General features: G+C 44.7%; 1 protein-coding gene across 1 annotated transcript; it reads right to left on the minus strand.

Annotated features, from left to right (window-relative positions):
- Positions 1-18,659: 18,659 nt before the first annotated feature.
- Positions 18,660-21,100, minus strand: LOC122071024. The gene has a single exon (XM_042635293.1). It carries the CDS (start codon positions 20,847-20,849, stop codon positions 18,891-18,893), a length of 1,959 nt encoding a protein of 652 aa, XP_042491227.1. The 5' UTR covers positions 20,850-21,100; the 3' UTR covers positions 18,660-18,890.
- Between the last annotated feature and the right edge of the window lie 263 nt (positions 21,101-21,363).

Consider the following 21,363-nt stretch of genomic DNA (forward strand, 5'->3'; position numbering starts at 1 on the left):
AGACGCCGTCGAGCGCCAGGTTCCAAGAAGAAGAGAAAGCTGAAGAACAAACTCCTTCGGAAGGTCATGCCCGCCGAAGACATCGAGGAATTCATCAAACGAGTGACTGAGGACCTTTACATCCAAAAGTCTCGAGTCCCCGTCATCCTCGAAGAGTACATGCCTTAGGAATGGAGGTAGCTTAGCTTACTCTGATTCTGACTCTGACTTCTGGGGAGATCACTCTCCCGTTCATTGTGGGATGGTGCAAGTGAGCGGGGATACTGAATCCTTGCTTGGCGATATCTTCGATGATGACCAAGGCCCACAGGAGGTGTGCGGCATCACCCTCCGATCCGGGAGGGGGTCCTTGTCAACAAAAGAGGGGGTGAATTCCCCACTGAAAACTCCGGGATATTCTTTCAGATCTCGAGGTGCACGGCCGTAACGCCTATTGGGCTGCGGAACTCCAGAGAAAAAAACAAAACTGGGATTTCTCGAATTAATTTGGCGCATTAAGCGCGGATAAGGAAGGAGCATTTTTCAACCTAACGATACATCCAATACCAAAAAAAGCCTTTTCTCTCATTACATTACTACTATCGGCCTGTTAGGTTCCTTAGTGTATGATTGTTCCATTATCGTTTCGCCGTGATTCACACAGCTGACTAGTACCTATCGACTTCCTTATTGGATGTCTTTTCTTGTATCTTGGACCTGGTGCTTTTACGATCGAAGGGATTTGGAAAGAAAGGTTCGACTCCTTTCCGGTCGATAGTGTTTGCCATGAAGAGTACCAGAGAAATTTACCTGCGGATGAGATCTCAAAACGCTCTTCCTGGACTAACTGCCAGAAAACTACGTTGAATGAACCTGGGTACTCACTTTAGATTCCTTCCGATCTTCTGGATTTTGAGAACGTGAGATCCTATTTACGCTATATTGTCTTTCATGATCAGCGATAACGAGTGCCGTTACAAAAATAGTAGCTCCATGAGAGAAAAATTCACCAAATCGTTAACTAGGAAACAAGGTAAACACAGAACGTAGAGAAAACAGGAAAGTATACCGCAAAGCACAAGAGGCAGGGCGGGGAAGCAAGGCATATCGATTTTTCTTTTTATGGTGATGGAATCCGCGATAAACAGTACCATCATTCGTTGTCTACCATACCCAATTTCCTTCTTTAAAAAGAAAATCCGTGAGTTCCTTCATCGAGGGCATTTCAAGTAAAACAAGGCAACCAGTAACATCCATGATGATAACGAGCCACAGTATCGACACATGATTGAGATGAATTCAGACTCACATGTGTGTCACCAGATTGGAATATGGATGCCGTTCCTACCTTTTAGTTTGTTGGTAAATCACTAGCATCTTTTACTACGCTAATTGCTGGATTAGCTAATTCGTATCCCATTGCTAAAATCATAGCCTAGTCTCTGGGAAGTGTAATGCTGTACTTTCCGTTCCTTGTTTCTTTCCTTTTCACCTATATCTTTATTATACAAAAAAGCGAACTCGATTGAATCTCTATTTATACAATTTTTGTTGATCATGGGCAGTTAGACAGACAACAACTGGAATCGAGCCTGTGCTATTCCCTACGGGCAGGCAAACAGAACCATTCATCTTCCTTTGAGCAAGCGCTGAAACTGATCTTTCATTCTAGGGCAGCTACCTGATATCTCGTTACTGAGCTTGATCTGATCCTAAAGTATAACCCGTGCAAGTGAATGAGAGAGGGCTTTCCGTTCCTTGGCATTTCTTCTTTCATTTCGGGATGTTCGTCAAGATCACTCTTCATTCTCCTCTTTCAAGGCAGCAGTGCAATCGTTCGGCGAGGGAGGATACGAAGTACTACTTTCCGTCCGCGCGAAGGAAGTTGTCTGTCGATCCCAGTGACTCAATTAGAAGGTCCAAATGGATATCAATGGTAGAATCCATCAAAGCACATGTGTTAAGCATAGAAACCTTTTTTCTCGATTTAGCTGTCAAAGATGGAATATCAACTTGAGGGGGCCTAGGGCCTCTTTCAGGTCTTTAGTCGGGGATGGGAGGGGTCATATAGTCTCGTTTTCCGTCTCATAGATTGGCCACAGAAGCAATATCCTTTGTTAGGTGCGTCAGCCGCTCCGGCTCATTCCTGTCTCTTGCAAGACCTCTCAAGAAGGTGCGGGTACACAGAACGAACATCTAAATGGACGGCTTCCACAGCTTGACATTTCCTTTTGCATGAGTATAATTCGCTGCTGAAAGCAAGACCCCCACTCTGGTAATCTAGCTATGTAAGCCGATTTCAGGCAGCCCTACTATCTATGTACTACTCCGACCTCGTCTTCTTCATCCGTACACGTACCAAAATTCTTCTTTCCAGAGAGGGATATTCATACTACATAATTTAGAAAGTCTTTGACCAAGGATCTACCTGAACTAGTGCCAAGGAGTGATGAAATCCCAGTGGTTGCCGGTTCGTACGCATATGTCTAACCAACTCCCAGGGGCTCTGTTCCTTTTGCGATTGCCGGTTCCGGTTGAGCTCATCATTGATCCGAACGGGATGCATCGAATTGATCGTCGGCTGGTTCCGGTTCCTACTCAGGATGAGCCAAAACCATAGTGACGAGCGATCCCCTAGGGTGTAATATCTGGATGTCCCAAAGATTTTTTCTAGAGCTAGCCGTCCACTTCAAACATCGCTGACATGGCCATTTTCCAGTCGTGGAATTGCAACTTTCATTCCATTTCTGGATCCCTGTTTATCAAGGGAGCTTAGGCTGCCGCTTCTGGTTTAGTTTCAAGCTCCAGCTTAGAGGCACCTTCTGTAGCGAAGACTGAGTGATTGATCTCGTTATGGCTAAGCCAAGGCTTTTCTGATATGGGTTTGGGTGCTCATGCTCCTATCTTGCCTGCTTCGGATGTTCATTTAAGTCATCAAGATTGGGCACTTCGGTTGGCACTTTCTCGAAATAATCCAGCTAGCAGAGGTTCCTATGTGCTCGTTTAACCTACTTGATAAAGATGGGAATTCTAACTCATCTAAGTCGATGAAAACTGCTACTAACTGGTGGGACCAACCTCTATGGTAGAGCTTGAAATGCTTTTGTTCACCCGGGTCCTACTATAGCTCCGTGCTAAGGCAAAGGACTCTTCTTTCTACTACGTCATACCTGGAATCAAAACCAAAGAACTCCTTCCCCAGAGAACATGAAAAAGGTTTCTAATTTTGGCATATTTATGTATAGAAAATGCTCGTTCCGAACCTCTCACAGGCTCGCTAAAGCTTACCTCTTGCCCCTTGTCTTTCGTTTTGACGGTTAGACATCGGGCATACAAATTCATTCAATCATCTCGAGATGGAAGATACGCTGTTGTTTCGGGATAAACCGACGAGTAGACAGACTTCATTTCAAGATCTTCCCCTTAAGTTTCGGCAGGAATGGACTTTTTAGGTAACATCCTGGTACTTATTCATCGATCTAGGTATAGAAAAAGGAGGTTGCTAGCCTGCCTCATTCCCTTGACGCGATCAGGATTAATGAAATTAATGTGCTTGGATTTCTTCATCAGAGGTGCGGGCAGACGGATAAGGAGAGCAAGTTCGTCCCATGTCGTTCTTTTCCTTCTTTCTACGAAATTAGTCTTTGTGAGGATAGGGATCCAGCGCCAAGGCGTGCAAGCGTAGCTTCCCTTTTGTCCAATCCCTCAGTTTCTGGTCTTTCTGTCCATCCTAGATGTGCATCCCCGTCTACTAAAGGGAGGGGCCGATGCCTATACTGCTTTGGTTAAAAAAGAGCATCTCTTTACCTGTCTTGACAGTTGCCTGCCGCAAACCCCGAATTTGAAAAGTATCTAAAATCTTCTAACATTACTACTTATGAAGCTGGAACAAGAGAGTCAGAATCTCTGCCAGAGCCAAGGTCTTCGCCCGGAGCTTCCCTTCCGTCTACTTTCTCCGTTTTTGGGCTTTCTGCCCCTAGGTGAGGTGCCTCTTCCTGTCGTCCCAAAGCAAAGGAGAGAGTTTGTTTGCAGTAAAGTGGTTTAGATCTACCAGGCCCCCAAGGGTGCCAATGCCAACAATTGCATATCCAGAATGATGTTCTGTTCTAGACTTTCCAGCTGTAACTGAGCCATCCTCTCCAGCAGAACCTGCTTGTCCCTCGGACTGAGCCTTTGGCGGCTGGTGTCTTTCTTGCCCGAGACCATGGGTGGCTTCTTGATCTAACAAGTGGGGTGACTGCTAAGGCGTCTTTCCTCTTGTTCGTGTAGAAGAGAACGAAGAAGTTCAGTGGGCCTCCCCTGGTACCTGGTCTTTTGCTCTCTCCTTGGGCTTGCACCACAGAGTGGGACAGTGAAACCAGACCACCAAAGGTCTCCATGCCAAGTGGGAACCCGTCATGTGGATCTACGCTAGAAGACTCCCCTGATCTTGTATCAGCTTCAGATGCCTATCTAGAAGATTCCCATCCAGACCCTGTCTCGGACCTGTCTTCAGTCACCTTACCTTAATTGGAGTCAGAGCCCGTGGCTGAACTTACCTCAGCAGTAGGAACAAAAGCATCAATTCACTTCGGGCAAGAACCGGCTCGCCCTCATCTTCCAAGCTCAGACAAAGCCGGAGCCTAATCCTTTCGTTCGGAAGTTGATTCATCTCTGACCCTACCCTTCGTCTCGTTCACCCCTTGAATCGAATAGAATGAAAGGAAAGGCAGATTGCTCGAAAGCATCATCGGACGCAGTCTAAGAATCCTTTGTTTTTGGGCTTCGATCATCTATGGGCTACCGACTGCCTTCACTTACTGCCTTAAATGGGAGTCAGGAATTGAGGGGCAGCAGCTCTCACTCTAACTCCCTTAATTGTTCGAAGTAAGCCCTTCGAGAGGAAGATGAATGTCAATGTGCCATTTTCTTCTTTCCTCGGGATACTATTGGCTTACTCTTCTTTTCCTTCGGCGAGGATACCCTAGTTCCCAATCGTTTGAGGAAAGTCGGCATTCTTAGTTGAAAGGAAAGGACTTCTACCATGAACGGACTCTTTGCCTTGGGGCAATCAGTTCCTTGGCTTACTAATGACCACTTCGAGAAGAACCTATTTGAAAACAGTCTAATGCCACATCTGACTCAACAGCTCCTTCTTCCTTTTCTTCTTCATGTGCACAAGCCCTTCTTATATATGCAACCACTTCTCTTCCTGGAGAAAGTAGCCCAAGTAAGGCAGCAAGAGGAAGAAGAGGCTCGGACATTAAGTCAGTTGCTTTCACTAGCAGCTATACTCCCTACTGAAGTTGTAAAAGCTCTTTTTGTTAGGTAAACCTAGTCATACAAAGGGTTTCACTCTTTTAATGGTCTGCTGGCTTGATAAATAGTAATTGGATGCTTTGTTTGTATTAGATGTTGCTATTACCAGCAGGGTTTCCGCGAATGTAAGTTGTTTGACAGCTTTACGCGAATCCACACTAGCTTAGCTTACACAGAAGGACTCCTTAGTTTATTAGAGGAATTGGATTCAGGAACCTCCTATAACCCCCCATCCCTGATGATGAAATGGATAGTTTAGCTAATTGATGTGACACCCTCTTACCATTCTTATGAGTATCCGCATTCAATTAGAACTTCAAAAGAAGAAATTAGAGCTTTAATATCATCCACAATGTGTCCAATGCTAGGCTCGGGTCTTGTTGGAGCACGGCTCCCACACTGCACTGTCTGTCTCCACATCTATTCGGTAAAAGAAAGCTTCCAATGCTAGCTTCATTCCATAGTAGACATCCCGGGCTTCGACAACTCCAGCATCAGTGGCGTGGAAATGACTCTTTGACATAGCTGAAAAGATGGTGCCAATTCATCAGTCCCTTAGTCCTACACCTAATCCAGATGCCTTAACCTCCTTTCAAAGAGCTCTATCACAATTGACTTTAAAGCGGAATCCGGAGGTTGCCACTTGACCCAAGGCCCACCTTTATGCTTAGGCCGAAGAATGGGGATACCTAGAGAGAGCATGACAGCTTGGTTATGTAAACCAAGGTCCTTCTGAGGGAAGAATAGCACTGTCCACGACCGACCTCCAAACCATTTGCTTTGCTTTTACCACATTTAAGGTAGTAGAGTCATAAAGAATTGCACACAATGCTTCCAGATTTACCAGAGGGTATAGAGAGCCACTGAGTTACGGACAATGTCGTATTGGGTCTGAAAGGAATCTGTCCACCAATCCTGTATTGTTGAACCGATTGATCCGGGATATTAAGCGCCATAGCAAAGAAAGACCAAAGAGAAGCATCTTCCACAGCCCTGAATGAAAAGATGAGAGCATCTTTCGGCTTTAGGGGCACGACAAGATAGACATCGTGATGGAAAGCAAAAGCCCAGAGCTTGTATTCGATCATCAGTAGATATGGCATTCCGCATTAGTAGCCAAATGAAAGCCGAGACTTTAGGCCTGCGGAGCATGCTTTTTCCACACAAACTTTGCCCAAGGCAGAGAGGGAGAAGGAGTGCGAATCGACTGCCAAGCAAAGCACTTGCCGTGGAAAAGTTACCAGAAGGTTGAAGAAGCCAATGCAACTTATCTGAATCAGTCACAGAGAGAGTCTCACGCATAGACTGAATTTCCTGCAACAAAGCATGATCAATGAAATCAAAAAGACTTTCTTAAGAAAGTAGGCTCATTGAAGGCATCCCTGACAGTAATGAGAGGTTGAGGGCGATCATCTATATTCATCTGGCCATCAAGCCAGCGATCATGCCAAAAAAGGGATTTCCCCCTTTTCCTTTTTAGTAGGAAGAGGCCAGCAAAGAATGAATTCGAACAAAGGGTCTCTCCTACGGCTGCCAAAGTACACCACCTTCTTTCATTCACTCGTTCTTCTCCTTATGGTATGGTCGACTTGCTTTACGCTCTAACTCCTTACTTGTCTGTCAGTCCTATAAAAGGCTATCTTTCTCAGTGAAGGAAATCTGGAATTCAGCCAAGAGAGCCAATTTCATTCGGGTGGACGCTCATGGATTTGATGGGGGAATCTGCCTTCTATGGAGAGGGGATCTTGTATCAGTGGACTATAGTAGGTCAAGAGCGAAGGAGCGAGCCTAACCCAACCCGAGTGGTAACGAGGGGAGCCTGCTCCAGTTGACAAATGCAGGTAGAACGTATTGATCCACTCCTTCAAAAGACGAGAAAGACTAGCTTTACTTGAATTGATAGAAGAGGCGAGTGAATCAACGAACCTATTAAGAAAGAGGGGGGATCGAACTCCCTAAGCCTAAGGTCCCCCTTTTCCGGTCTTATGTGACAGCCTTCCCCGAGGAGAGAGGGTCCTCTAATCCATTCTTTGACAAGAGCGAAGAGAGCCAATGTTCGGGATTCAATGAGGAGAGATTCCTTTTCAAAAGTGGATGCTCAACTAGTGCCATTTTAACGTTTAGCTGGTTCTGTGAAATCAGTTGATTGAGAGGACCGACATGAATGCTAGCACAGTGGGTTCTGCTTTCTTAGGTCTGAAAGTCTTCTTCTTCCTCACTCGGATAGGCCTCTACCTCATCGACCAAACTATGGCTGTGATCCCTTCTCTGGTAGCACCCTTTGGCTCTGCGCCTTTGACGTCACTTGGATTGCCTTTGTCCTTCGTAGCTGTTGAACTACCGGAAGGCCGGAAGTACTTTAGTATGGGGAGTGATATATTGGTTCAATGGGTGAAGATGCTAGGTTACCAGGTTATCAAATCGGGTATTGAACCCTCTCCCTGACAAGTCCCTTTTTAATCCGCTTCTCCACAAAGAAATTCTTGATCTTGATATTCACACAAATGTTGGGATACAATACTTTCTCTCCCTTACTCAAAAGAACTAGACTGAACTCTTTCGCACAAGAGACTGGGACGTACTAGGAAATCCTCGGGTACCAAGGTTACGGAATCGATGCTACTAAGTAGCACACCTGATTCACTACTGTAACCCGTTAGGATCCTATCTCCCCGTTCCCCTTCGCAATCTTTTGCTTGATCGAATCAGTCTTCTTCCTAGTATCTATAGGAAGAAAACCCAAGCCGGAGTCGAACCGACATACTAGTCAGTTACGACTCGCTCTGCCTCAGATTGGGTTAGTGCCCTCGTCTTCGAGATCGATTGCTTTCAAGAAGGTAAGGTTGCCGTTGACTTGAGAATTGAACTTATTGGTAAACGGAAGACCAACCAAATATGATCAAAGAAAAGCAACGATTCAACAATCTCTGTCGACAAACCACTCTCAACATCTTCCGTCTTCTTTCTAGTTAGTGTTACCTAATTAGAGGAAAAGGTCTTCTTTGGGACCTCGATAAGCTAGTTTATGGATAGCGACTCTTATATAAGATTGAGTGAGATGACCAAATCGCTTTAATAAAAGACAGAGATCTTTCTAGCTAGCGAAAGAGAACAGGCTGCTTTAGCTTTAACAGAAAGCTACCTGAGAATAGTTAAGGAACAAGAAGACTAGCTTGAACATCTCTCCCAAGCGTGAATAGACTCTCTTATTATAGTTATAGAACTAGGGTTATAGAACTAGGAGTTGGTCTCAAGATAAGAGTACCTCTCTTGTCCTCGGTTTCCATTAAATTAAGGAGTTCACTGACTTAGAGCCTGTCAAGGGGAGCCTTCGGAACCTTTACGTCTATAGGGGCTCCCCCAGAGGGGGGTTCAATCCAGCCGCACCCCACTCTCAAGTACGGCTACCTTGTTGCGACTTCACTGCGCTATGGCATTTTCGGGGAGTGGCCCGCTTCTCTTTGTCTTCGTTCTTTCATTTTCAATACTCAATTCAATCCATTTTGTTGAATAATTGCAAACATTGTTTAAAGTAGGGGCTTCTGTTACCCCATGATCGTAATGATTGGTAAACAGTCAGTAGCATATATATATATATATAGTATCGTTCTCTTCTTTGATAATTTGTAAAAGATAGTCATCTACGTTAAAATTAGTAGGAATAGGAATAGAGTTGTCGATGAAGGCTTTTTTGAATAATGCTTCTATAGCTCGTTTTAGGCGATCAACGGCGTCAGCCGCGAGAGCGCCGTCCTGAAGAGCTTGCAGCTCTTCTAAACTCTGAACAAAATGAAGGGGGAAAAGGTCTATTATAGGCCTTTCATACATATATTTATTAATAAAATCGACGCATCTTTTAGCACAGAGTTCGGCGAGCTTACTTCCTATCGACTTAATGAATTCGTGAAGTAGATACTCAATAAAACAAATAAGGGCGCGGCAAATAGAAAGTAGAAACACTAAAGGGCATAATATTAAAAAAGCGAAAGTTTCGATTAAGATTGTGGAGAGCGCTATACCCCTTCCCTCTCTGAAAGTGATTTAAGGAATGTAGCTCAGTGACAGAATCTACATGCTATCTGGTTTTCATTCCGATATCTTATCTAGGCTTAATGCCCTTGCCTCACCGCCCGATTGCTATTCCACCGACACCGATCTTAAGCCTCCTATTAGTAGTACTTTACCGATTCCATTGCTTTCGAAAGCTATTCTATGACAAAAGCTGGAAGCCGAGAAAGGTATCTAATCTAATATAGGCTCATTCGAAGAGGCCAACAAGGAATCCCTCTATCAGGTTTGAATTCCTTATCCAATCCAGATAGAAAGAGGCTTGTTTATGCCTTTTTAGTACCCGGTTTCATCAAAAAGCCAATTCCTCCCCCTATACTATATATAGTAGAGCTATTTCCAATTCTTATTCGAGGTGGCTTCTTGCCTTCCTTCTTTGTTCGCCCGGTTTACTTTCTCGCTCTCAATCGATTTCTCCTGTTGCACTAGTGGAATCGAAAACAACCAGTCCACTTTGATTTGAAACCTCTATGACTAAAGGCATTCTGTTAAATATAAAAAGGGCTAAAATCGGATAAGGTTAAGCCTATCGACCCCTTTTCAGTCCTCCCTCACCCTATGGTCAACTAGAATAGGTAACTCCTTCAGCGACTAGAAAGGTTTGAATGAGGATAGATTGTTTGAATGGAATAGGCCAACATGAATTCGAAGACTTTCAATGACAGATTAGTACTTTGAGTAGCCTTTCATCGCTTGCCTTAGAACTCAATTCTACTAAAGCTCATGCATTTATTTGAATCTTGGGGCTTAGTTCCTCTCCCTATATTATATAGTCGACTAAGTTTTAACTCCCTAAATGCAGGTAGTTGATGCCCTAAAATAAAAGAAGGGATTTTGACCGGCTTTCATTGAGCAATCCCTTTTTCATGGGGAAGAAATCGTATTGATTCAAGAAAGGGGCGAAAGGCTTGCTTTCATTCCTACTTCAAAAGAATAACTAGTTGTCTCAGGCTCTAGTTACAATCCTGGATTCTAATGAGATAGGTTAGTTTCAGCCTATTGAAAGAGTGAAAGGCTTCCTGCTTTTGAGAATGAAAGAGAAGGGGTCTAGCTTACCAACTGTAATAGTAATATAAGGCTTAGGACTTAGAGCTCAGAAGCTAGAAGCTAAGAGTTCGGAGTCGGAGGTAGATTAATTAATCAATGGTCGAGAAGGCTTTCATTCCGGACTTGCCTACTAGGAGAGAGCGATCTGATAGCATGAATTGATGCCCTAGGCTTTCATTGAACAATCCTATTACTATTATCGTTCTAGGGCTAAAGAGTTCAAACGTTAAATAAGACCGGTAAAAGGCGCACTTTTAATCGAATCGACGAGAAGGCTTGTAAGCCAATCGATCCAATACTAATATAGCTGGTTGGAATTCATCTTAGTTCCTAACCTCTATCTAGGCCAACATTCAATTCATGATAAGACCCTCTCCCCCCTCGCTTCAAACGATCTCCTGTCATGTATTGTCTCTCTCTTTCCGCCCTATTTCACTGATGGAATGGAATCTGTCCTATCTCCACTAGCTGCAACAGGACTGAATTCATTGATCCAGTTTCATGCCATACATATTAGTCCAACAGGGGAAAGTCAACCGATTGAGAGAGGCTAGCTTTCAGTGGTTACATACTTTAATCCCTAACCTATTTAAGATCGCGGGAGGATCGAACTCCCCCTTCCCTTCAGTCCTCTCCGTGCTTATCTCCTCAGACTCAAAAAGAATAGGATCTGAAGGCCTTCCGATGAATAGATGCGACCTATCATATATGTTTTTCTATGTCATCAACAGCGGAGAGTTCATCCGGACTTCTACCTTGATTCCCATTCTCCAGGCTACATGGATAGCCAGATGCAAGCAAAGCCTAGCCCCAAGGTTGATACTAGAGATGCAGCAAAAGTAGCACGGGAGCTAGCAGAACCGTACCGTAGACGCGCCCTCACTGAAGAGGGAGTGACTTCCGCCTTTCTTTCACCTGGACGATGAGAAGAGAAGTGTCAGGCACAAGAAGAATAGGGAAAGTATCCAGGCATGAAAGCCAACCATTCTTCCCCATCAGGAGAGCTATAAAGATTCTCAGTAAAGAAGCCCGCCCTTTCACTTGATCATGAATAGGAAGCGGCACGATTGGCAGCTATCTGCCCTATAGCTGTAACAAGAGATGTCCTAACTTTGTCGCCAGCAAAAGTAACTGCTTTAACCCTTCGCTGGATCAAAGCCTGATCTGTAAAAGACTTCGTTCTTCTTGACTAAACATCGTTATAAACACAGAACTCTGCTCATAGAAGCAAATTCAAGTTTATTACAGTTTCAACTAGGTGCTGATACGAGGTCATCTACAGCTATTTTGGTCGATTCTGATCTGCCATGTACGACCTATGCCTTGGAGTTGGATGTGAGCATAAACTGCCAGCAGGCTAAAGAGGCGGAACTTGCTTGTGAAAGACAATCAAGGAGCGGAGCTTTGAACTATGAGTAGCGAGGAAGCCAGAAAGAAATCGATCGCCCTAGCGCGCTAAGCAAAGTTGTAAAGTATGCATTTTCCAAGGTTCGAGTTAGATAGAAAGGATTTTAACAAAAAAGGTCTGTATCAAAGTAGGGAAGGAGTGCAATTTACTCCACACCTAACCATACAACGTAAGGATAGGGCAATCCGTAGATAGCGGGTGGGATGCCGGGGTAAACTCAGTACATGAATCGACGAATCTTCACTTCCAAAATGAGCTAGAAAAGATAGCGCCCAACCGTCTTTATTCAACAAAGACTTTATTATAATATAATTAGTTATCGGATCGAAAAAGTGAATCGGTAGTGTAAAAATTACAATAGGAAAATATTCTTACCAATGAGGGCAGAGGCAATGGAAGGGGTAACCGACGGCCCATAGAATGTTAGAAAGAGTGATCCCATCAAATGTTTGGACAAGACTAAGCAGGACGAAGTGAAGGGGGTCGGTACGGACTCAACTTTGTCATCGGAACCGGCACACCAGGCATGTCGGCATGGGGCGCATAAGGGAAGAGTAAAGAGAGGCGAACAGAGCGAGCGACGGGGTAGAGCGATTAGGCAAGAGCCAGAAGAAGCAATCAAAGCCAGCCTACGGGGGATTCACTGAACAGCTAAACGAAGGGAAGAAAAGAAAGAAGAATAATCCCAATCCGGTGATCAGTGATAAACGACGATTAGGGGGGGGATGGGGAAGGTATAGAAAGATCGGTATGGCAAGAAAAAAGCCCATGGGTCGAAGTAAAAGAAGAAGCCTAAATACGTGACAAAGCGACAAAGCACGAAGTGAAGCCGTAGGGAGCAAGGTCTTGTTCAAAAGACAAGGGTAGGCCTAGGGATGGGTAAAATTCTTTTCAAAAGGAATTCGCATAGCTCAGTTCCGAACAAAGACAATTGGATCTATCGTTTAGTCCGAGATCTAAGGTTTTCGGTTAACGAAATAGGCAACGAGTATTCGCATAATATAATAAAGAACAGAAGTGAGATTTGTCTGTAGTGACTACTTATTTCGAACGAGGAAAGGCCCAATGAGCTCTAGCACAATGGATGAAGTCTCATCGCTTTAGAGTCGGTAACCTCTTTCTTTAGTAGTGATAAGCAGGAGCGAGAGGGAAGAATCATTTCTTTAACTTATCATTATTAATGGGGTTAGGGGGATCTAATCTCATATGCTTAACAATGGATTTTTCTTGAAACTCTTAGACTTTGTACGAAGTTTAGTGAGAGAGCTCTGGTGAGCGAAGGAACGAATCAATTCTATGGGTTGGGTTGTGCTTTTGCCAAAGAAGCTTGGGCACCTGCTCCAATAAAGCTAAGAGGACTAGCTACGGTGTGGGCACCAGATCCACTCAGTGAGGCCGGGCAAGACTTTACGTCCGATATAGTAGTGTCAGACATTTGTCAGACTTAAGCAGTGGGATAGACTCCTTCAAATGGAAAGATAGGAGATGTTTAGCCAGTACAAGCTGTGTTTGTGGCACCCATCCCGACTTGGAGTGGAGTAGCCAGGAAGAGGCACCGAGGAGGGACAGAAAGAACAGAAGCTGAGAGATTCACCTGCACCTGCAGGGACGCGCTCCGGTCTAACGCCTTGGCTGACGTACGATCCCCGCGAAGCTCCACCTTCAAAGGGAGCTATGTAGACAGATTTTTTTTCTTTACTTTCGTGTTTGGAGTAGGTAATAATGAGGAACAGCAAGGAGATGGGTTTTTAGCCAAAACAGTGTGGGTAGCCTGCCCCAATCAAGCGTAGCGATCACTGAACGATGGATTCCTATTCTTATTATACAATATTCTTGGATGATATAGATGGTGGGAACAATGAAGCGGATTCTTCATCTGTAGGTTGCAATCCGTATTCTTTCTTTTCTCGATCTACTGCTTGCTTTCGCTTATCCGACGCACTCACATCCAACTACTTAAACTGGGACGGGACCAATCATGTTGATTGCCTATCCGACCCAGCTCTAACAACTGGTTTGGTTTTTGAATCACAGACTTTATCCTCTCAATCGGAGAGGCCTCTAGTCCCCAGTTCTATTATAAAGAGATTCCTTATTGTCTTACCAAGGAAAGCAGACAGTCTATTGCGGATCTTCACTTCAATCATAGGAAGCAGAGGAGGACTGGATCTGGATACCGTAAGGCACATGCAACAACACGAAAAGCGTCGGAAAGGGGGATGTGACCATGAAGAGGTTGGGCTGGTTTTGAGCTGCCCTTAGAGCTGCCCGATTCTCTCTTTCGGTAGCAGACACCGAGATAGGCTAGGCTGGGAAACCTTATTCGATACGATAGGACAGGTAAACAAAGCAAGGCCCGGGTCGAGCTAGTTGTGGAAGATAATTCCTTAGTGGTCCTAGCCAGCCCAGGCCTAAATCCGAAATGTCGGAAGCGGTTGAAGGGGTCTTGAAAGGGCTCCCCAGGGGAATGAGAAAAAGCGGGAAGTAGAGCTGCTAGCCGGGAGTTGGATAGAGCTGCTGCGAATAACTGAACTATCATGACTGGAATCGGATGTACCGCAGAGGTAGGTCGGAATCCAAAAGCTTCAAAAGGGGAGGCCTCTAACCAAGATGATATAATACTACATAAGGGGTCACCTAGGTAGGGCTATTAGGCCAAAAGAAAGGGCGGGGTACAGAGCAAGTAAGCAAGTCAACTACCATACCAGGTTATGTAATAAAAGTATCAAATCACATATATATGAGATAGACATTGACACTTGTAGAAGAGTCTCTATCACCCATCGGTACTATACTCATTGAGTGTAGGTGCTGTTAAGTACTCGACTGATAAGGAAACGGGAGAGGTCGTTTACGTACTTATGTGATAACGTAAGGGGTCTTAGACTGGCTTACTTGTTAAAGTGAGATAGAAGTTTCACAGTGAGAAGTTAAGGGTAAAAGAGTGTGAGCTAAGAGTTCTTCTATTCTATTTTTAATTGAGTGATGGTGCGAACGAAGAGAGCATTAGAGGATGGGGCCCGAGCGACCCTTACTCTAACTCTAATAGCACTAGTACGCACGTAAACGACAATGCCTGAATGGTAGCTAAGCCTTCCCGCCATCCCCATAGTGTACAAAACAGATGTATGCATTTCGATTAGGGTCATATTCTATGACTGCGATTCGACCATATATGTTTTTTTCATTCCGTCGAAAATGGATTTTACGATATAGACGCCTATGGCCCCCCCTCTATGCCCTGCAGTAATTATTCCTCTGTCATTACGACCCTTACCGAATAACGAATTCAGGCTTAAGTGGACTTCCGCCTCAGCCCTACTATCGTGGGTAAACGAAATGCTATTCCGATCCCTTGATGTCAACATGCTTCCAAACCTGTGGTTCTTTTTTTCTTTCTCAATAGGCTGTTCAAGCACCTTTCCATAAAAAGAGTTGGAGTCTTCCACCCACTCTCACGTACACGTAGCGACTCTCCTTCATGTTCAGAAGCGATAGCCTTGGCCGAGACAGTTGGCATAGAAGAGAGAAAGGGGGACCTTCGATAGCTTAGCTCTTATTAGATATTTCTAGTCAGTAGATGTCTTAACCCCTTCCTGGCCTTGGTCGTTTCAGCTTCTTCCTTCGGAACCCTTACGGAACTCTCACCCTTGGCTAAGACCAAGCTCAACTATTACCTTTTGACTCTTTCTGCTCTCTTCTCTTTTTCATTCGATTAAGGTAAATGGCTGGCTATCTCTATCTCCTAGTTGTAAGGGAAAGCCATTAAAGCGAGCTTAGAACCTATAGCGTCTTTGGGAAGCTTGCAACCAACCTATCTATTAGTAGCTCTCCTATTGATAGTATAGAAATGATTCTTATTCCTTCTTTCTTCATAGAGGCCTTCAGCTTCTTATTTGCTTAGCGATAGGATGGAGTGGGGATGCAGTCGGACTAGAAGAAAAGATCTCTCTCTCTATTTGCTACTCTTCTTTCTTCCTTTCCTCTTGAGAAAAGGGAAAGATACCTTTCAAAAGACGTCCTAGTACTAGTCAGTGGGTCAGAAGTATGTATGAAAAGAGTCAAGAGGACCGATAAGACTGATTGGTGAATGTGAATGCTGACGAGTGAGATAAGAGAAGGAAAGGTAGCATATAAGAATTAGGACAGGACATGTGACTCGGGCTTCAGTCTTCCGAGATGGTGACCTAGCTGATAGTTGGCTTAGCCCCTGACCCAGCCCATAGACGAAAGTTCAGAACGAGCGGGTAGCGCGTACGGGTATATAGGGCGATCTATATCCATATCTCTTTTTTAGCTCTTATGGAGGCTAGGCTTAATCTGAGGTCTGGGGAGAAGACATACCTAGTCAGCAAAGAACTGGCACGCTATCCTCGCTTACAGAAGGGCTAGGAAAGGAGGAGAGCGGTAATCAATCAAAGGACTTTTTCGAGAAGGAAATGAGCCGGATTCTTTATCCTTATACTTCGTGCTATATAGCCTTAGACCGCTCTATGATATGGGGTCTCTCTCTATCACCAAGATAGGGATAGAGCTTTATTATGGAAAGGTTAGATTCATGCCGAAGACTCCTTTCTTTCCTATATCCCAGAAGGCCTTGGTCCTACCCCCCCTGAGACATAGATTGAGCTTTTGATAGGGGCTTTCAGTACAAAGCGAGCTCTGAAATAAAGTCGTGTGAAGAAGCAAGTCAGTCCGGGATCAACTAGTTCGGGTGAAGCAACTAAAGCAGCTAAGTCGGGTTTAGAATGAAAAGAATACGGAAAAGATACTGTAGTGGGAACTAGTCAATAATGCGATGAATCGACTGCAGTGAGAACTAGTTGTTGGGCTTTCAAGATCTATAAAATCCGGGGATTCCCGTCCTTTCTTTCACCAAGTCCCTGAATTCCCAATCTCCGGCTTTCTGAAGCAGATGAATGAGTTGCATGTCTTTTCGGTTTAACAGTCAGTAGTTTCCTCGCCTTCTGGCAGTTAGACAGACGAGGGGTCTAGTTGAGATGACAAGTGGGCTTGTATTGTCTGATTTTAGTAATTCCATTCCCCCTCGAAGATGTAATATCCGGCTTGTGAAAAGGGTGCTACTAATCCGAAATGCGGAAAAGAGAAGAGAGTAGGAAAAAGAAGGCGTGTTCAAAGGGGTCTGAAAGCTGTAGATTTAAAATTATAAGAAAGAGTTCCCGACGAATCCGGTCGAAATACTAAGCCAAGGCCAGGCGGGTGGTCCACCCTTACAAGGTGTACTGCGGCTCAACTCCGTGGTGATCTATGAATTGAATTTGCATATAGTAAGATGGGTTTCTGCCTTTCTTCAAGTGAGAGATCGGGTCAATAAGTCGTGGGCCCAGTAGTGCCCACATATTTTTGCTCTGCGGAGCCTTGTGGGCCGGTCATCCCTCCGACGTAAGAACCTTTTTTTGCACTTGAGGAAAGCCAGAACTCCAGTTCCCAATGTAGGGGAGAGACACTTTGTTTGTTTAATAGTTTTTTAAGTCAGAAAGAACTCACGCTAGCTATATGCTTAACACATGCTAGTCGATGATCATACTGTAAGTCTGGTATTCCCTTTCCCGCACTTTATGAAATACCGAGTCAGAATCTCCCACAGAAAAGGGTGCTTTTTTTTTTTAAGTAGGTAGAAGTCAAACTTACTTATCTTATATGTATGGACTCTACTCGAATTCAGGCAAAAGCTTCAGATCTATCTTACGCGCACAAAAGAGGGCAAATTTCAAGCCTGTTTTTGTTGTTCGAGTTTATGGGCATAGGGTTCTCTTGTTCATAGTTCATTGACCGTCCGGATGGCACTTGCAGCTAGCCTAAAGATAGGGTTCGGGTGCTTGAGTTCTCTGGGTTCATAGATCTTCCGGATGGCACTGTAGCCAGGCCCTGCCGCTTGAGGGCATTGAGCTAAAAAGCATTAGAATATCTCCTTCTTTCTTTTGTCAACCAAGTCAATAAGCTAGACAGAGATTCCTTCGGGGGATAACTCAATCTCCCGACGGGAGGGCGCAAGGAAACGCTCATTACGAAAAAGTCCGAAGAAAAAAGAATATCACCGTGTCCTAGTCCTAAACATTTGATCAATAGAACAGGAAGAGGTTGTGCTCGCTTCAATTGAACTTCAAGATGCAACGTCATATCTATTTCTTTCTATATTACTCTGTGTTGTTTTTTGGGGTTTTCGTACGAATTCTTTCTTTCCTTTCAATATGAAAGGGTTATTGTTCCGTGCTGCCAGACCTAAATATGCCTCCCACGCCGGAAGCTGCAACCTCTCTAGGGAATCTGATGTTACCGGAGGTACTGGCAAATTGGGATTCACAGCAGGGTTTTTTTTTTGAACCGCAGGGAAAGGAGTACTGGTGCTGTATGCAGGGGGATTCTGAACAGGTGGTGCAGTTGGTGCACTCAAAAGGGCTGTCAAACGGCGCAGACTTTCATTAATGTGTTCCACATGTTCCTAGAACTCAGCTCGGGATACTCCCTGAGAGTTCGAAGTTTCTGGGACATCAACAGGGGGAATCGGTGGTGGGTCTGCCATTCTTTCAACTGCTCTTCGACGAGCAAGAGCTCTGGTCACAATCGGACTGCGGACCGGGTTGTGCAAGATTTCCGGGAGTGGATCTATGGTTCCTTTAGACAAAAGACCGCTAAGATCTTTAGCTCGTAAGCTTTCAGGCTAAAGAAAATGATGTAAGTAGTGTCCTTCATACTAGCTACCTAGTCTAACTCATACTAGACTAGTAGGGGATAACTCAAACAACTTATAGATCCTATAACTCATAAACTCAACAATAGAGATAGGAAAAGAAGGATTCAATCCAGCCACAGGTTTCCCTATGGCTACCTTGTTGCGAATTCTTAAAGGGGGCCCTCCTCACCACTCCCCCTCCCCGTATCACGAAAGCAAGGCAACCAAACTTAACTTATCATGACAAGGGCCTGCCTTTCAGTGCGTGAAAGAAGTCCTGCTCTTTCACTGCCTTACTTTGGCCTCTCTCTAGGCAAAACATAAAAAGGCAAGCCGCCCATGCAGCAGCTTCACTTTTGCTGCTGCAAAAAAAAGAAAACTTTTTTTTTAATGTTGTTATTCGTTAGCCGCATTTCCAAGTATTTCTCTCATATAGATAGAGTCGGGGCCCCGGGTTCTGATATCTTGCCTCACTCTATCAAGCAATTGGAGTTCCCTTCTGTCTCTTTCTGCCATGCTCCACTCGAGCTGGGTGTCCAGCTCGTCCCGCTTCTCGTTAAAGAAGTCGATAAAGGCTTCTTGAGGATTGTAGGCCGCATTCTCGGCCAAGGCAGGCTGCTGAGAAAGCACTTGTTGAAAAAGAGAAAAACATGAGTGTTTATGTTCTCGAATCTGGAGATCCCCACTCTCGAGCTCGAGTAATTGGGTATACTCTCTCAGAGAGGGAGCTCGCTCGAGCGCTCTTTTTATGTCAGTCCAATAAACGCCCTTCTCTTTATCAAGGAGAAAAATGCAATTTTCATTCTCGAGTTTTTTAATTCGATTTTTTAGTGAAGCCTCGAGGCTACTATTGTAAGTAAAGGGCGTTTGGTGCGAAGCTTCAGCGGGAGCCACCCTTGGGATCGAAGAATTCACCGACGTGCCCTCATTGTCACCCGGAAAAGGCTTCATTAAAACCCGTATCTCAAACGAGCTTTCCGAAGACGACGAGACCGAGGTATGCCCTTGAAGAGGGGTAGAAACATCAGTAGATACAGACGGAGGCGCTGAAGACGATCCTTGATTTGCTCCTTCTGCTCCCGCCTCTATTCTTACACTAGCTTCACAGGGCTGCCCTTGGTTTGGGGCGGAAGGAAGAGCAGCGGATGCTCCCGGAGTAGCGGTACTGGGGTGGTCAACTTGCGGTTTGGTCGTGACCACTTTTCCGCTTTGTTCAGGCAGAGAAGACCAGTCGAAGTCTATATCATTTATAAGAGAAGCGAGGTGGCCCCCTTTCGGGATCTTAAAGGAGAGCAGGGGTGGTATTCCCGTTGAAGTCGTTCCGGAACTAGGAATCACCTCCGCCCCCGACAGACTACTATTAGCCCCCACATTTCCATCTGTCATCCCCGTATCCGAAATGCCGGATGAATTCGAGCGCAGGAATGGGGCGACGGCCCCGATCAGTTCGTTGAACGGAGAAGGGGAAAGCGTGTTTTCTGTCATCCCCGTATCCGAGATGCCGGATGAATTCGAGTGCAGGAATGGGGCGACGGCCCCGATCAGTTCGTTGAACAGAAAGGGGGAAAGCGTGTTTCCGGTCGAGTGAAATCCGCGGATGAAAAGGCGCCTAAATGGATTAGTAGCAAGGAAATGTGGTTTTCTTCCTGGGTGGGGAACCAGTTCCATCTTTCTTTCGTTAGTTAACCCCCCTTTATCTAAAAGTGCTTGTAGTAATTCTGGTCTATGAGTTCTTTCTTCTCCCGCAGTCTCCTTCATCGCAACGATTCTTCCCCGTTCAAGAAGAACTGTTTTCGTGATCGAATTACGAAATAAATATACAAGCTGTATTGGATCATTCGCTGGAATGGGATAAGTGATTCTTTTATAGGATCCCAATGGGATATTCGAATCCACTAAAGATGCAATAGGTATTTGTAATCGATCAGCTTCAAGTATGACCGAGGACTTTCTATCTGCATCGATAATAACTACACAATCTGGTTGTTGGTTCGACCCGAAATTGATCTTCTTGTTTCTCGAACGGATTTTTTTCGGACTTGAACAATTGGTCAAAAACCCCCCGATCCTCCATTGAGAATCATTGATACAGCCGATTCTCGTCGCCATTTTTTCCACTATCTCATCGAATAACGAATTGGTATTTACAAAGAAGGAACGGCCTTTTTGACGAATGGGAGATCCTATAAAATGACAAGCGTTTCGTAAACAAATCAGTGTCTTATCTGAATCTAGAATAGCAATTCCGTTTCTGGAACCACAGATATAGACTTTGAAATGGTGAGCAGCTACCCGACGGCCTAGATGTGCGTTCGTACTCAGTAATTTTTGAATAACAATAGAATTGATTGTCATTTTAGTTTTCCTTTCTTCAGTCTTTTTCGCCACATCGGGGCTATGGGAGTCGAACCCACTTCTTCCACGACCCCCCTCAATAACGACTGAACAAACACGAGCCGGCCTTACATATATACAAGGCTTTATTGAGCTGAGCCAATTAGTCACTTAAAGATCCGCTGTGGCGTACTTTTTCAAGTCTAACGTTGGCATGTGACACTCTCCTTCCTTGCTTTTTTATACGCTTGCTGGAGAAGGTCGGTGAAGTGCAGGAATGCTGTATGACCGAACTCGAACTCGCGGAAGTTCGATCATATACGACAATTGTCTCTCTTTTGGCCTTCTATTTCAGATATGACATCAAGCTCTATATTTAGCTGTTAGCCTTCAGACTAGCACCATTCCTTGCTTCGCAATAAGGCTAAAGCAATGTATCTGGGAGGAACTTTAAAGAAGGGCTTTCAGTCTTTAAATTAAACCGACTTCGTCTTCCTTTCAATCTCAAACGGTGCACGGACCGTACTCGAGCTTC

Source organism: Macadamia integrifolia, unplaced genomic scaffold (assembly GCF_013358625.1).
Source record: "Macadamia integrifolia cultivar HAES 741 unplaced genomic scaffold, SCU_Mint_v3 scaffold_173A, whole genome shotgun sequence".
In the NCBI taxonomy this organism is placed as follows: Eukaryota; Viridiplantae; Streptophyta; class Magnoliopsida; order Proteales; family Proteaceae; genus Macadamia; species Macadamia integrifolia.

Excerpts from the sequence above, each read along its gene's own strand:
- LOC122071024 (XM_042635293.1), bottom strand. The coding sequence starts at position 20,849 with ATGACAATCAATTCTATTGTTATTCAAAAATTACTGAGTACGAACGCA.